This window comes from Gavia stellata, chromosome 2 (assembly GCF_030936135.1).
Source record: "Gavia stellata isolate bGavSte3 chromosome 2, bGavSte3.hap2, whole genome shotgun sequence".
Lineage (NCBI taxonomy): Eukaryota > Metazoa > Chordata > Aves > Gaviiformes > Gaviidae > Gavia > Gavia stellata.
This window is the reverse complement of record NC_082595.1, coordinates 84878528-84895888: the sequence shown is the minus strand read 5'-3', so window position 1 is coordinate 84895888 and position 17361 is coordinate 84878528. Positions and strand designations below refer to the sequence as shown.

Below are 17361 nucleotides of genomic sequence, written 5' to 3'. Positions count from 1 at the left end.
TCTTCTCATAAAATTCACATTTTTACTTGGAACACAGATTTTGTGAGCTTTTACTAGGGAAAGAATCCCACCACAAATTAACTAGTTAAAACTCAAATTATAAAACAGGATACCCTTACACATTTGCTGCTAAGAATTTTTTAGAAGCATTAGACCTTGAATCCAGAAATTGTACATCATTCAGATTTCTCAACTGCTGGCTAAGACCCCTTGTTCACTGTCCAAAATCTCTCAGATAGTTATTGTCTTTACTACATCAAAACCTGTAAATACTTTAAAATGATTAAACCTTTCAAAGTGGACAGTGTTAAAGTCTCAAAAGTAAGATTATTCAAGGAAACTTCATAGTGAAAATAAATCTTTGCAGCACTCTGGTGTAGATTTGTGTGCTGAAAGTTTCCACATATTTTCTATAGATGGGGAACATTTATTGATAGGAGACAGCACTCAGCCTTCGCATTATTTTGAGAATAATAGTTGTTTGTTAGGAGTATATCTTCCCCGTTTTATCTGAGATTATACTTTCTCTGACTTACTCTGTAGACCCTGTATTTTGACACTACACTTCTGTGGTTTCTCAGCTAAAATGTGTGCCTTGTTTAATTGTCTTGTATTTGGTTTATTTTTTAAGCATGAACATGCTTATTGATTTCCCTAGGAGTACTTTTGCATATAAGCTGAATGAATACAATTACAAATTTAACCAGCCAATACTAAGCCTTCTTTTCTGATATTAAAACTCCCACCTATTCTGATCACTGATATAATATCACTTGATCAACCCCAGTGACTTTTTTGGTGGGTGTTTATTAGTGCTGTGGTGTTACTATTACTGACACCGTCAATGCGTAGAATACTGTAGAATATTAACATGACGTGGCTTAACATCTTAAGATGACATGATATCTTAATATGACATGGTTTAAAACTAATTAGTTTAAAAATTTGAATTACAGTATTTCAGACTTGAGAGAATGCAAGACAGATGCAGAAACACAAGAAAATATATTTCTTAAAGTTTGGATTTGATATTCTAACCAACCACCAAAAGGACGTAATAAAAATGTACTGCTGGGTGCTATTGACACTGTTTCTCACAGTCTGGTTGAGGTTGGAAGGTGCACCTGGAGGTTACATTGTCCAACCCCCTGGCTCAAGAAGGGTCGTCTAGAGCCAGGTGCCGAGGACCATCTCCTGGGTTTTGACCGTCTCTGAGGATGGAGACTCCACAGCCTCCCTGGGCAACCTGTGCCAGTGCTCAGTCAAATATGCATTTTAGAACAAATAATATGAAAAGTAGAGTTAACATGCATATTTTTTTACTGTTGTTAAAGAGATGAATGGCATTCATTTCAGTGTGTCCAATTTAGGAGTATTTAAATTCATTAGTCAAATCTTAGACTTCAGTTCCCTGAGCAGTTAGCCTAAATGTGCCCTGCTGGTGTGGAAGGCAGTTCTACTCTGTTGATCCCTGCCTGTTGAGTTTCCATTCCTTTCCTTATGCTGGCCTTAAGACTACATGGTAAAATAGATTAAAAAAATTATCCAACTATAGGCTTACCTGGGGAAGGTGAGGAGGAATGAGGTTCATTTTCAGATGGCAGGAATGGGTGGACAGAATTAGGGACTGTGTCTTCACACTTCAGAAGTTTCAATTTATGGTGTATTAAACTACTCATGAAATTTTTATTTAGAAGAGAAAAAAGGAAAAAAGAAGCATGCAAAAAAAGTCAAAGGGATAAACACACAGTTCAGGATGAGAAAACAGGAAAACAAAGAACGAACATATGAAATAAAAATGTTTCAGCTCATTGTTCTTGAAACTGTTATATTGCAAATACTTCAAGTTTTTTTATTTTGTAACTTTTTTTTTATTTTTAAATGTTTCAGAAGCTTGCTTTCATACTTGATAACAGTTCAGGCTTTGACTCAGCATTGCAACAGAGGAATGTGGGTTATCTATCATACCTAAAACCAGGCACGACTGTTTTTTAAAATAGGTGGCTGTAAACTCATGCAGGATTTGTCAGTTAAATGAAAATGTGTCACTAAAAAATAGCCAAAATCATGAAATCATTTAAATGTACATTTAATCATAAAATGTACATTTTTATAGTGTTATTTTAAAACTATGTGAAATCAAAGAAATTAAATACTCAGGTGCATTAACCCTTCCTGTGTTTGATGTTCACACCATTGACTTTCAGGAGATGACTGTATAAAACTTTGAAAAATAGCCCCCAAGCAAGCAAACAAAACCAACTAACATTAGAGCTGTTTCCTTTTAAAATGACCATCTCAGTTTAAATTAATGTCTGTCTTCATTTAATAAGCTGCCTAGGGGTTGCTGAGCAAATATGGGCACATATTGACATATTCTTTTCATTTAGACGTTCACTTACTCTTTTGTTAAGTATTTAATGAGTTCCTTACTGACATACATGAAATAAGAACTTCAGGCTAGAAAACCTATACTTTAAAGATGGAGGAAAAAATACAGGTGTTTTTTAAGAGACATTAATAAAATACCTTCTTCTGTATCATGACTGCCTCTTTCTTTTATAGCATTATAAAGTGTGCTAGAATACAATTAGGTTTTGTTGTTTGACAGTTGTGAGTAAATTGCAGGGGAGAAATTGATCTGTTATGGTGCCCTAAGTATTACCATGCGCAATGCTGAACACTGGGCGGGCAAGTACTCTTCACTACAAAAGACAAGTCAAAGAGTATTAAAGGAACAGGAGCTCTGGCAAAGCTGTAACAATGATTTTCTAGCCTGTAAGTGAGTCCCTGAGGGAAAACAGAGCTTAAATCTGAGAACATTGTACTATACATGTATGTATTAGAAACATGAAACTTTCAAAATCAGTTTAAAATATAAAAGGAGTATCCAAAAGCAGCAAAAAGGACAGGTGCCTGTACTGACCAGGAAGCAAAGGGCATTGGGGAGTCCTGGTGCAGGACTTAATGCTGAGGTGGTGACAAACTGGCCCAAAACAGAAGAAAACTGGAATGTGGTCAGATACACTCCAGCAGTTGCACCCAATCATATCTTCAGTCACCTTTGAAATAAAAAGAAAGTTAGAAATCAGTTATACTTAAATGAATCTGTAGTAGAAAGATTTTTCATTTTGAAAATATAAGGTAATTCTGCAATTTTCAGATAAAACAAACTAAATTTGAGTAAGTGAAAATAACAATGGATAATTACAGAGCCCAAACTATCCTGCTATCTAACATCTTAGCTTTGAATGCTGAGGATCTATAAAGCAGGTGGTTGCATACAGCTGCCAAACATCATCTTAACCTCATTAGTAGTCAGTAAAGCAACATCAGAAAAACAAGTTGCAGATGACAGTGAAAGAAAAGGCACATAAGAACTAACAAAAAGAATCCTTGAGTATATACCTTTACTTGCAAAATAAAGTAATTTAGTGTGAATGTCTTAATATATGTAGAGGCAAAAGATTGCTGCTGTGAATTAACATAGTTTTGAGTGGAGGTCAGTTTCTGGGTAACACTACCAAAAACCAGCTGCAAGTTTGCTTTCAGTATGCGCACAAATGTGATGGGAAAGGTAATATTTATAATGAATTATAATTCAGTTTTATTTAAATAGAGGATTGTGAGTTTCTGTCACACAGAGGACTCTTTTCTAGCTGGACTCCATCCTATTGCAATTTTTAACCTTCTTTTGTCTCTTCTCTTAGCAATTTATTCCCTATTAAAGCCAGTTAATCTACTAAACCTGTTATTCTTTAGATATGTTTAATGTGCCCCTTATTCCTCAACCCCATCATATATGCAGAAGGTGAATCTGGTCTGCCATGATGTGGCCAGTTCAAAGTTACATATGTGCTAGTTTGGCTGCCTTCTGACTGCCTCTTAGAATGGGTAGGAGCTGAATTATAACTGCTTTACCCTGAATGAGCCACAAATGTTGGTCTGGCTTTTCTACCCAACCACAAATTGTAATCAACATGTAGGAATTGTACAGCTTTGTCATCTCCACCAGTCAAAGTTGGGAAGGTGATGTGGTGGAGAGGGTAAAGGAGCAGGAGTAAGATGATGACTTCCAGTGCAATCATGTACACTAATAAATTTAACAAACTGGATGGAAGTCTCTGGTCTGTTCTGGTGGGCGTTCTGTTCTATGGAGCACTCTATCAATGTCAAGGAAGAGAAGTGCTGTGAAGACCTAATTACCAAACTTCACTGGAGAGTGCTGGTAGAGTTTCCGCTAACAGCTGTTCTCCAAGATGTATGTCTTCATAGTAGTACAGCAGAAAAATCTGTTTGGTGACCTAACAGCAGCCTCTGAAAGGTCTGAGAAGGAGTCTAGAGGGAGTGGACAGTAGTTCCTTGGTGAAAACTGCATTGTAGCTGGGCAATAAAGATCAAGCTGCTGCAAAATAACATGGTTTCTCTTTAAGGATGTAAAGTCCCTCAAGGCCAGCTCTGATAACATGACCATTATAGCTTTCACATATCAGCAGTATTGATTCAATTAAGTCCTCTTCTCCACCTTACAGGTGGGTCAGGATTTTCTCAAGGATGGGTCAAGGGCTTAAATGTGCATGGTTTCAGAATAGTTTGATCAGAATAATCTGTCTTACAAAACTGTAATTTACTTATAAGTGTCCCTTCATTCTGTCATCATCTGTGCTGTGTCAGTCAGGGATCCCTCTTCTGATATCTGTCACTTGAGTTACCATTTTTATGCTGAACTGTCAGAGAAGACAACAACAGCTTCATCTCACGTCCTGTGAATCATTGTGAGTTAGTAGATCAAATGCTAGCTTTGATAATCCTTGTCTTTTCTGCTCTTCAGGATAGTTGGATAATGGCATCATTGATACAAAAAGCAGCTATAACTTTGTGGTCTGTGAAAAGTTAAACGAACTGCAGAATGACTAGCCTTTTAACTGATCAACTATTTTGAAAAGTTCTCTTAAATTACAAGAGTAATTGGGTTTATACTCAGAATTTGTCCATACTTAAGTTTTTGTTTGCTCACTTAAGTTTCTGAGACTTAAAGTGTATTTACACCTGAATTTAGAGAACTTTTTATTTATATAATTTATATTAGGTGTAATCTTGATTAAATGAAGAATAATTTTGAGAAAACCTAAGGTGTTTATGAACTAGATTAAATTAGTTGACTTATTTCAGCTGGAAAATTCAGGTTAGAAAAGTCTGAAAGCTAAAGAACATTATGAATGTTTCTTTCAACTAACCAACATACAAATAGGTCTTCTGATCATTACTCCAAATTATGTGAAAAATACTTTTCTAAAAGTACATGCATACAATATGGTTAGAGGCAGCTCTTTTGCATGGTGTAGATTTTATAGTGAGGAACAAACAGAGGAAAACATAAGGTAATATGTAACTGAAGTGTTTAGAATAAATGAGTTTTCTTCAATCCTAATGTACTTAATGTGACACTAATTTTTTCAGTCAATTTCAAAGGAAGGAGGAGTTAAAAAAGAAATAAATACACACACACACACACACAGATAGTGCCAGATTTTAGACTTCATTGCCTAGTTGGCCTTGGCCTTGATCTTCTACAGAAGATTTAACAGGAGGTGGCGAGAGGGATAGAAATGTAATCAGTTGGGCTAGTACAGAAAAACAACGCGGCTAAGTACTTTCCTGGCAATGTGTTGCTTTTTTTATCCATTCAGCAAATGTAATTTATTTATACATCTGTCAATAAATACAAGGTGGTATCCAATAATGAGTACAGCAGGGACTTAAGCTGGAGTGTATTGCTGGGTTTGACATAAAGGTCAACCTTGGGAAAGGAGCTTGAAATTAACATTTCTTGAAAACTATTTTTCCTTCCACTGAGGCTATCTCTTAATTCCAGCAATTTTCTCTGTTTGATAAGCAGAGAGAGCATACATTTTGATTATATAAAGGAGGGAGGAGGTGATGAAACTTTAAAAAATTTCAACCAGCATTGCATTCTGGTGATAAGGATGGGATTTTATGCAGCACAGAAGAGATTACCTGTAGTAGAATTGGGAAGCAAATTGTATTTACAAAAGATGGCATGATTTTCCTAATAGATGTTCAAAACAGGCTATTCACTCACACACTCTGCTGAGCTTGACTAGAAATAACTTCGTTTCAAAAAGGACAAATCTGATTGAAGGTAAAAGCATTCCCCTCTCGCAGATACTTGTCTAAAGGATTTGCATTAAATTTTCTTGATGGGAGCACAGTAGTATTTTATTCTGCATCTGCATGAACTGGTAATGTGGAAAATAAAAATACAAATCGTGTCCTTGATTGCTTCATGCTTCAACCACTTGAATGACTAGATTTATGTCTGCAATTATGGAAGAGGTGTTGCAATATGATAGTTTGACAATAACTGTCACAATTATATTACCTAAATACAGGTTCAGCTTATTCTTGAAGTTAAGAGTATTGAAATTACATTTTAAGGATCAGGTGGAGCTTCCTGGAGTTTTATCTTGTTTTTAATATATCCAGGGTATTTTTAAAGAACTATAGTATGTATAAATGTTGTCAGTAGGATACACACATGTCAAAGATGTCATGTGCTGCAAAGTTCCATGAGGTATATACAAGGCTGTTGCGAAATACTTTGTCATGGTAAGTATCAACAGGATGTATGTGTGCTACTTCTGAATCCGTTACGTTTTTCTCCCTCTGTATAGATCCTGGAATTGGTGAAGGGCATGCATTACCAGCTGGCCTGTCAGAAGTACTTTGAGTTGACACATGATGTAAGTAGCTACTAATTTTTGTTAAACTATAATCACTGTCTTTGTCTCGAGGAAGGCCTTGGCAATCATGCATGAAGTCTAGAGTCTATTTGCAGTTTTCACATCCATCATTAGCTGTCTTGCCTTGTTAGTTTTCATTTTAATAATTTAAAATATACTTCAAATCTTCTTTGGTAATTTTCTGCATTTATGTATTGGTGTTATTAATACCCTGAACATGACAAGATATAGTAAAAGGTTATGCTTTCTTCCTGAAAATGCCAATATTGTTGAATTCTGTCTATTTCAAGCCATTTAACATTTTCAATATCCCATTTTTAAACAAATGGTGGTTCTTAACCCATTATGCAAGTTTGTTATTTCGAGATATATCTTAAAAAATAAACAAAATGGGTCTAACAAGTTTAACTAAAACTCTAATCTTCCAGCACTTACATAGTTAATATTGTTAATTTTCGCTTGATATTTTTTCCTGTCTTTGGTCGTGTGATTAGGTTTAAATCAAGATGAACATTCTCCGAACTTTCCCATTTGCTTAATCATAAGCTTCTGTAACATATTACAGTAAGATCCTCCACAAAATTGTAAGATAGTGAATGGCTGCGGTCCATCGCCTATGTAATTTCTTGATTCAAAGAACAGTTTTTGCATTGGTTCTAGATTCTTTCTTGTCAAGAAAAAACAGTGGAGTGTGGCCTATCTTATACCTTTGTTATCTCTACAACTCAAAAAATTGAAACATCCCTTTCAAACGTCAGAATATAGAACAACCTTGCTAAAGATATGGATGAGGATTAGATGACCCACTCAGAAACATTTGCCATTGACTTTTTTGTTCTTGATGGTTTTCACATTTGATTTAAATGGATGTGTTTGTCTCCCTAAATTTCCAGCAATCGTATGTGTGAATGTATAGTAAAGGTATACTCTGAACATGTATCCAATGTTGTTTTGGCAGCTGTGATTTGAGAGGAACACTTTCTCTTACAGTCTTAGAAAAGGATAAAACAGGAATTTCAAAATTATATATAATTTGAAATTTAGGTAACACATGCCCAATGTAAGGCTAAGTCAGTAGAAATAATATTTTCCTAAGATGACTATAGACCCCAAGGTCAACATTCACCAAAGGTTAAATCAGCACAGCGCCGAAGGTCTGTTGTGTTTTAGGAAAGCTGTCTTTCCATTCTTCTATGGCAAATTACAGAAGAGCATTTTTTTTTTTCAGTCTTTTTGTAATATAAATATCTGTCTTTGCTGCTTGCATTAAGAGTCATCTTTCTGCTTTGCTGTTGATAAGTCTCTTACTTCAGTGAGAGAAAGCGGAATGCACAGAAAGGCACTTTCTGTAGTTTGAATGAAACATGCTTATGAGGGCAGCTTTTTTAGAGAATTTAGCTGCTAAACTTGTTACCAGCCTGCTTGGAATGATTTTTCTGTCCTACAACTATATGCTTTAGTAATATTTTTTTTTTTCCTGGGGTGGTCAAAAGATGTGTCTCTGAAGCTGGTGGCACCTAATCAGGTAGTCAAACCTTTGCTTTCCTGTATATCACTAGCAGAGCTTTTCAGTGAAGGGAATTTCTGAAGAATCAATCAGCATAACATTGATTGTTATTGTTTCTTCAAATAGGTGAACAATCTTAAGTAACATTTTCCTAGAAATAATGGACTGGCTCACATGGAGAATTTCAGCTTCAATTATATAAAAATTTTACCAAGAAAGTGTTTGATGTATGTTGGGCAGAGCTGTTAGTGTTACCTATAATTCTTGAAAGTTACAGTGCGTATGTGGGTTAGATCTAGTATGAATGACTTTGTAGTGGAGACTTGTTTAAGATTATGATATTTTTCTAAGTTCACAGGGTCAGTTGCACACTATGTCTACTTCAGGATTCTATTTGCATTTCCTTCCCATCATCCTCCCTCAAGTTTCTCCTGCATCTTATGCTGGCAGCAGCTTTGCTGTTGGCTTCAGTAGTCTAGTGCTTGGCACTAAGACTATGCTAATAATTTCATCTGGACTAGAATGAGAATGTTTAGAACCTTTTTTGGGGGGAGGGATGTGGGGTGGGAGTAGGGGGTGTGCCTTTGCACCTCAGTGCTACTGGTTCAAATAGCACAGGTTACCTAAAAGCTGCTTCTCTGCGTATTTGCTGTAAACTGGGCTTATTAACTTTAATGCTACACCTCTCCTGAACTTCCATTTCACTATCTCACAACAACAGAACAAAAGCAGCCATCATTTGTGTGGTTCAGTGCATTGTCTTCAGGCAGGAACTAATGAGTTAGGGAAGTGTATGCATATGCAATTTTTTAAGTCTTTCGGTAAGAGTGGGAAAGGAAAGCGCTACATATAGTGCATGAATGGTTTTACCATATTTTTCAAGTTCTGGGATATTAGGGCACACTCCTTTTTGGGAATGTTATTTTCTGAATAATAACACCGTAATTTGATCAAGACAAGCTGTCCTATATATGTGAAGCAAAGAAGCTCTTTTGACTTGATAGAAGTATGACTGAATGGCCTGTAGGGTAGATATTTTCAAACATTATCATATTTTAATAAGAATAAAAAATAAACTATGTTTATGTGGTGACTAGAGTAAGCATTCAATCAAACACTACCAAAATACTAAAGTATCTTTCTTGATTGTAAAATTTGGATTTTAAGCCATATGGAAAGCATCATAACTGTTTGAAGTTCTAATATTTGTAGTTGAGTTCATAATAAACTATTTCATGTTGATTATCTCTTTTAGATAAGTTTTTATTTTGTACTAAAGAGAGGACAGAAGGCAACTTACATAAAGTGGAAATGAGACACCCTGAAAATACAAACAGTGTGACCATAAACCAAAGTAAATAGTCACAGTAATGAGGAATGCCTTTCACGGTCACAATAGCAGCAAGATTTTATTTTACTTTAGTTGGTAGAATTGGATGGCAACTCAAAATAGACAAAAATATTTCCAGTCCAAACAGTTTGGAGATCTTGGCTACGTATATGCAGTCAAGTAAAAGAGAGTGATGATATCAGCTCTGAACTACTAGTTGTTTAAATAAATGTTCTTGTGACAGTAGAAATAATTAGTGCTTTAAAATCTGATTGTGTATAAACCCACTATTTTAAGAGCCTGAGCAAAACAAGAAAGCCTAACTGGCTAATGCCTGTGTTACTAAGTTATAATCCAAAGGAACTAATGATGTTCATGTTGTTCATTGCTGTATTAGTTACTTGTTACAGTTACAGCTGTAACAGCTGATTGTTTATATATTAATATTTATCTCTAAACATTTTATTCTTGAGTACTGTTATTTTACAATCTCTGTGTATTTTTAAGAAGTAAATTAAATCTGACACATAGCAAACTTCCTGGTACAGAAGAATCACTTTTGAATAGTTTATTTAAAAACACATGCAAAACCCATTTTTCTTAGTCCTTTGTGATGTGGACAATTGATATAATTTACTGTAACACCATGATTGCTCCACATGGTTTTTCTGTAATATCAGCTGTAGCATTATCAGCTGTCATTTTAAAAGTTCTTGGTTAAAATCCAGAGATATTATAGCTACAAAATGATTGCTTCAGGTTTTTCAAAACAATATTTGCTGTAGCAGGAATACAAAACTAGAGTTTGTATGAAAGCCAGTATGGGCAAAATGTGTTGAATCCAAAAAAAAAAAAGTCTTGTGTTGGCTTCACCTGCTAGATGGAATTAACAGTTCTGTCCGAAGTCACAGGCCTTTTCACTTGGGTCAATACATGTTATAAGCTTAAATTTTTGACTGGACAGAACATACATTTTTCTTTGGGCATAGTGGATTCCAGATGGATTTACAGGTGTGAATGGATAATGCTGGTAGAGAAATCTAGTTTCCCTGTTTCTGGTAGCAAGTTTCAGGTAACTTGCAGTTAAGTTAATGATGAGGCTTTTAAAATTGATGTGCTTTGATCTATATTACCTCAAAACATTGTAAAACTTACATAAAGTAACAAGAGCAGTCTTAACATAAAATAGCCAGGAAATCTTTCTATGATTCCCCTCCATTTTTGTGGTCAAATTTCTTGAGTATTTCCAGCCAGAGCAGAATATTTTTGTTCACAGAAATGCTCAGAATTGTTTATGTATCACTATATCACAAGTGAAGATGATGATTACAAACAAAACTGCCCCTTTCTGTCTTCAGGGTCTCAAAAAAAGGTCATAGTATGAATGGGCAGAATTCTTTTAATTAAAATAGAATCGGCTAAGCTTCATCCAGTAGAGCTTTGTTTTAGTAGCATTCGGGTTTGAAAAGGAGAAATGGAATCATACTACAATTTTAACCAACAACCTGTAAATAGCTTTTAGCCAAATACCATCAATCACCTCTGAAAATGTGGTTGAAGGCTCCATTCATACAATAAGCTGTTTCTACAGCTTAATCCAATTTGTTGGGGAGAGTTTAGAACAAAATTAAGAGTTACAACGCGACTCTTAAATTGGTCTGAAGAAAACTGAGATTTTAAGGTTAAAAACCCCAAAACTAATTAAGAGCTTATTCTAGGAAAGCCAGCTTTTCACTTCTTTTTAAGCCTTTTTGGTGTAAAGAAGTAATTTAGTTCCCACATAATGGAAATTGGAGCATGGATGAAAGCTGGCTGGATGAAACTCATCCAGATAAGACTGAAGTGAAATTCAGTGGTGGCTTTGGTGTGGGTTTTTTTGGGGGTTTTTTGTTTGGATTTTTTTGGGGGGGGGGGTGTTGTTTGTTTGTTTGTTGGCTTTTTGTTTGTTTTTTTTTTTTTTTTTTTGCTTTGTGCCTATTTTTTGAGTACCAAATTAGTGTGCTAGGCCTTTCACTTATTTTTAAGATTTTTCAAGCAAGGTCACTTACTACAGTTGCTAATGTCTTCTTCATGTCTGAATTAGATTCTGTTATACATGTCGCCATTTTCTGATGGAGCTAAGCTAGGCAGTGGTAATGCATTTAATCAGGGTTCCATTTAGAGTACACACTGATCCTCTGCTTTTTTGGCATATTAAATCAGCCACACTGTATGTCCTCATGAGACAAGGTATGTGTGCAAAGTTGCTTATTATGCTTGAATTGTCCCCACCCTCTGGGAAAAAGGGAAGATAGCAGGAGCAGAAAATTACCAGTATATGGCTCTTAGTCTTCCTTGGTTTCTTGTATCCCAAGTTTGGGAAGTTTTCCAAGGTTTTTTAAGAGCAGTATTTTTCTTAAAATGTTCTTAGTATTCACATGAGCTGACGGGCAGGTAAAAGGTGCACATTGCCTGAACAGGAGGTGGAAGCACCTTTTAAAGTAGGCATTTCCAACTTCTGAGTCTCCGAAAAGAGGTGCAAAGATTATATCTGAGATTTGTGGTGAATATGTCAGAAAAGCTTCTTTTTAAACCTGAAAGCTTTGTTGATTTGAAATATTTGATGAGTGTCAATTGAATGTTCATTTATCAAATAATTATGGAGTTGGAAGAATGCACCTGCTAAGTAGAAAGGAACAATAAAAATATGCTGCACCTTATGCTAGTTTTCTGTGTTCTTTTCCACTGAGGACTAAACGTTCTTTGGTATTGGTTGTGCATCTAGTTTCAGGATGCTGATGTTGGCACTGATGGAGCAGAGATAAGCTTGATCTATTGGGCTTCTGTCTTAGCCTGCTGCCTTGTAAACATTGCTTTTGTGGCTATTGGAGAAAACAGGGAAAGAGGTGCAGCTACCTGTTTCCATTTAGTTTCACACTGATACTTAAGATCTAGATTTATATGCAGTTGTTACAACTTTTAGTAGTATTCTCTACTGCCATTTGCACTCTAGACTTGTCTCAGTCCATCTTTTAGGTAGGGAAATGCTATTTTAAGGTGTAGGTTCAATACCTGACCATCTGTAAAGGTATGCTATTTTACATATATTGTTTTATATGTTTTGGGGTGTTTTTTTTCTTTACAACAGCAAAGACAGTGTGAAATATTGTTTGAATATGCCAAAGCAGTTGTTTTATTTCTAACATGAAGGAAGAAATTTTATGATGAAAGTAAACCTGTGTCATGCTAATAGTTACTGGGATGGTATTTCCAAACTGATGCCTTTTTCTTCACCAAAATTGGAACTTATTACATTGCTAATTAATTAGTTTTTGAATGTGAAAAAGATGACTTTTTGAAATAAATATAATAACTCAATGTTCCTTTCCTTTTATGTGCAGATTGATGACGTTGGGTTTTCTTTGAATCATCCTAATCAGTATTTTACAGAGAGTCAAAAGCTATTAAATGGTGGTAGAGAACTGAAGAAGGAACTAAGTAATTCAGGAAACTCTCAACAAAAAAGTAATAGTCAGGAAAGCATGACTTCGAATTCTACTCCCACCTCTTCAAATACGACAGCTGATGGAGAACTGGAGGGACTGGAGGCATACTTCACTGAAGACTAAGCAGCTGTGTTATTCGGGTTTTTTGTTTGGTTTAGTTTGGTTTTCTTTCATTCTTTCATTCTTTCCCTTCTCTAGCTGTATTTGTCTCTGTACTAAGGAATATGCACTTCGCTACCTGGAAGACACAGGCATTTAGTGCTTTGAATAGGATGAAGAAAAGATAGATACTGAAGCTGTAATTGCATCCAGTACTTATTCTCGCTGCTTTAGGATACTGTTTTATATGGCATGTTGAAGTATGGGAAATATATATGGCATGTTGAAGGAAGGAAAGTTCCTTCTCAATTATTAGGTGATTTTTGTCTGACTTACCTTTTTTGGTTTTCTTCAAAATATTTAAATATTTTTATCCCATTTTGTGGTCACTTTTATATGTTTCTTCCTAATAAATAAATTGCAAAGCAAAAGTTTATGGTATTTTCTTTTTAGCTGTACTTGCATGGTAATTAAGTAGGAGTTCTTATGATCAAAATTACCCGGTCTCTTTTCTACATGAGGAGCTGAGGGAAATCAGCTTCCTAATTTGTATACCTTGACACTAAATTTAGAGAGCTGGTTTTGGTGCTTGAAACAGAACATAAGCAGCGTTTAGACACCTGTATGCAAAAAGGTAATCCAAAAAGCTGACACTCCACCAGCTGACTCATCTTGAATAAACTAAAAATTATCAGCGTATATTCCTTTTCGATTTTAAAGTTTCCTCAGTGTCTGAGGTGGCTGAAGCCTCCTGTGTCCTGCTAAGCTAAGCAGCCATCTGAATGCAGGTTTGGGTCATCTAAGTTCCTCCCACTCCCCCAAAGTCCAAGTCACCTCACACATGAATGGCATTCAATCGAGCAGCGGCCACTGTGCGGTGTGTGAAAGCTCTAAGTAAAGCTGGTATTTTATATCATGCTGTTAGAGTATTCTCCCAGGGATTTGAAAGGCCTGAATTTTATTTTATCTGATGTTTAAGGAGTTTCATGACAACATTTCCCCTTCTTGGAAGAGTGACCTAGCTACTCGTATAGCCATGTAACCACATAAACACAGTATTGTCATTGCTAGTAGCTGGTATTAACTCTGCAAGTCCTTAGCATGAAGACTCACCGAGCTTGATTTATCTGGGCTTATCTTGCTGTACCTGAAGCTTTGTTTTAGCCTTAACAGCAACTGTCAAATGACAGCCTAGCTTTGTACTGTTGTGTGATATACTGCCTATGTTTGTAGGCAGTATTTTGATACAGCAGTAAATTTTGATACATTTCTGTAGCTAATGGCTAGTAATAAGTAGTTATTTTGTGTAGAATCAATTAATCTATGATCTTAGGTGCCAGAGGCCCCATGGATATAAACAAATCACCCATGGCCAAGTGCTGATCCTTAAAGAAATGTAACCTAAAGAGTTGTGCAAAACAAGTTTTAAGGGATAAGAGAAGAAAGAACAAATATGCAACGTGAGTAAACCACACTATATATAATTATTTGGCTGTAATGTGGAATTGCCAGACCAATGAAAAAAGAACAGTGGGTAGAACATTTTTGGCAATGTGTAATATTATGCCAGGTGGACTCGAGAGAGAAGAACGAACAATCCCCACCGTCAGCATCCTACTACTGATGAACACCGTGGGACCCTGACCATGTGCTGTTGATCCCAGGACCCCAAGGGACAGTGGAAAGATGTGTGCAACACTAGAGAAAGGCATAGATACAAGGGAGTGTGTGAGTATGTAGCATTTGCTAGTTGTATTATGCTAGAGGCTTTATCTTCTCTACAATAATTGACTGATTTAGACTATTAATATTGTGACTGGACTACTGACTATTTGATTACTGTTAAGACTTTGGGCTAACTGTGAATCTTTGGCTTCTCGTATGTAGAGCGTTCCTTTAAGGGCACATAACTCGCACAGCGTTAGTGCAACACCAGGCTTTAAAAACAAAACATGTCATTTGTTGTTAGATCTGCCAGGATTCACTGTTCCCATTCTCTTCCTTGAATTTTTCCTTAATTTGTTTAGCCACTGCTTTGTGTAAATTACCAAACTCCTTACTCCTTTGGATACCACATATTCAAAGGAGTTGTAGAAATCCACCCTGAGCAAAGGTTCTGCACCTGGATCCTGCAGGGCGGTGGTTGTTCTGGGCCCAAGAAGCAAGGAGTTACGAACAGCCTGATGTGTGGAAGTCCTCTGATTGATTGTATTAGATTTTTAAGAAACTTGACCTTGGGGTTTTGAAGTGTCCTTGCAAGTGGTAGCTGTCCTCTAATACTGCGTTACTGAATACCTGAGTTGGCAGTGCCTTAGTGGATATTGTGGATCCTTTTAATGGAAATGAAACTGTTTCAGACCTGCAATGAGATTTATGTTCCTAAGTGAAACAGCTGGGAGAAGAATGAGTTGGTCGAGACGCTGAATGCAGGTAGTGTTTCCCAGCCAAGGCCCACAAATTGTAATTTATTACTCAGTAGAAACGTTTCTGTTATGCCCTAACCCTACTCATGTAGACATTGTCACTTGCTGTGTAAATAAAACTCCTGGTGCTTCATTTCTGAGCTTTACGTGTACTTCGAAATCTGTTATGTTGGGAATGGGTAGCTTGTTCACATATTCTACATTGCGTTGCTACATTAGCAGAATAAAGTTATTTTTAGGAATTCAAGCATAAAATTTAAAAATAAGTTCTATTACAAGGAAGAGAATATAACCTCACAATATAACCTCTGAATGAAAAATATTAATCTGAAATGCAACAAACATAACTGTATGTGACAAAGCCTTTGTCCTTCATTGGTTTACTTCATTATTGTGAGTTTACATCCCTTGATTACTAGTACTACAAATTGCTTTAAACTATATTTTCTTCCCTTTTATTACCTGTCAGGTGGACTACAATAAAATGTGTAACAGAAAAATGTACAAATTACAGTATACAGTTACAAGTAACTAGCAAAGGGTTGAAATCAATGCTTTTGTTGCTATTTGAAGAAATTGGCATTTTATTTTCATAATTCATAATTTGACAGTTTTGATTTTTCTTTGAAAGCAGAATATTTTGAATTTGATAATGTAGAGAAATCCAAAATGAGAATCCTCCTTTTGAGCATTTGGACACCAAGGAATTGTTTGTCTTCTAGAACTTTAAGTTCATGCTGCTTTGTAATTTCAATAAAAATCACTTGTTCCTTGATTATAGAGCTGTTAGCAATTGTGCCTTTCCAGTCTCAAAGAATATGTAAATCATTCACTTGAGCATTTCCTGCGTTGTAGTAGTGCTATAAAAATTATACTTGGTCAGAAGATAAGGATTCTGAAAACCGAGTGACCCTGATAGGGTTATGCAGTAGTCAAAAATAACAACAAAACCAAACAAAAACCTCCAAATCCCAAACTCTACTCTTACAAGTTGAAAAGAAAATGTGTTTCTACAGTAAAGCACCGCAGGTGGATTTGCAAGCATCAGCTCTCCTTCTAAGTGTCTCTTTACAGTAAACTTTGGGCGTATTTTGCAACTTGAAAAAAAACAGGAGACACGCAAAAGTTTGAAACTGTTCTGGACCAAGACACTCTGCATTCTGGGTCATTAAATGAGATATTAAGATAATATTTGGTTGCATTTCTGAGGGGATGCACAGAACTGTGCCTGTTGCCATAAGAGAGCCCTGTGCAGCCGTGGTGCTCGTGCGGGAAGTACTCTCCTTTACAACGTCTGATCTTGAATGTACCACAGTTAAATTTAGAGGAGGATGTTTCAAAAGCCAATCCATATCTTGTAATCTTTTGAAGTGCTAGCATCAAAGACAATAAAACAGTCTCTGACTTCAAAGTCTTTCAGGATCTAATGGAGAAGAGGACTTTATTATTGGGTGTTCTGCAGAAGGAAGGGTGAGGAGCTCACAAGTTGTGCCCTGCTGAGATGTGGAGCGCTGCCCCAGGAAGGGCAATGGCGAGAGCAGCCAGTACCACGGCATGATAGGAATGGATCTGTGGAGCAAAACCGTAGATACTGAGCGCGCGGCATTCCTTCTGGGCTTATTGTGGGGGTTTTACTTTGGACTAGTTTTACAGTATGGCTGGAGCTGTCATTAGCAGATAGAGGAGCGTTGCAGAGTGTGCCTTTTGGCTGAATTTCTTCCAAAAGGAATCCAGTTTGCACGCTCTCAGACCA

At 36.2% G+C, this 17361-nt stretch overlaps 1 protein-coding gene across 1 annotated transcript in view; it reads left to right on the top strand.

The window, feature by feature from the left end:
* Positions 1-13550, top strand: part of PRIM2 (DNA primase subunit 2) — a 128440-nt gene extending 114890 nt beyond the window's left edge. The window contains exons 12-13 of the mRNA XM_059835519.1: positions 6696-6764; positions 12982-13550. Coding sequence (XP_059691502.1) covers positions 6696-6764; positions 12982-13209 — 297 coding nt within the window. The 3' untranslated portion in view covers positions 13210-13550. The remainder of the gene's footprint in view (positions 1-6695; positions 6765-12981) is intronic.
* The last annotated feature ends 3811 nt before the right edge of the window (positions 13551-17361 follow it).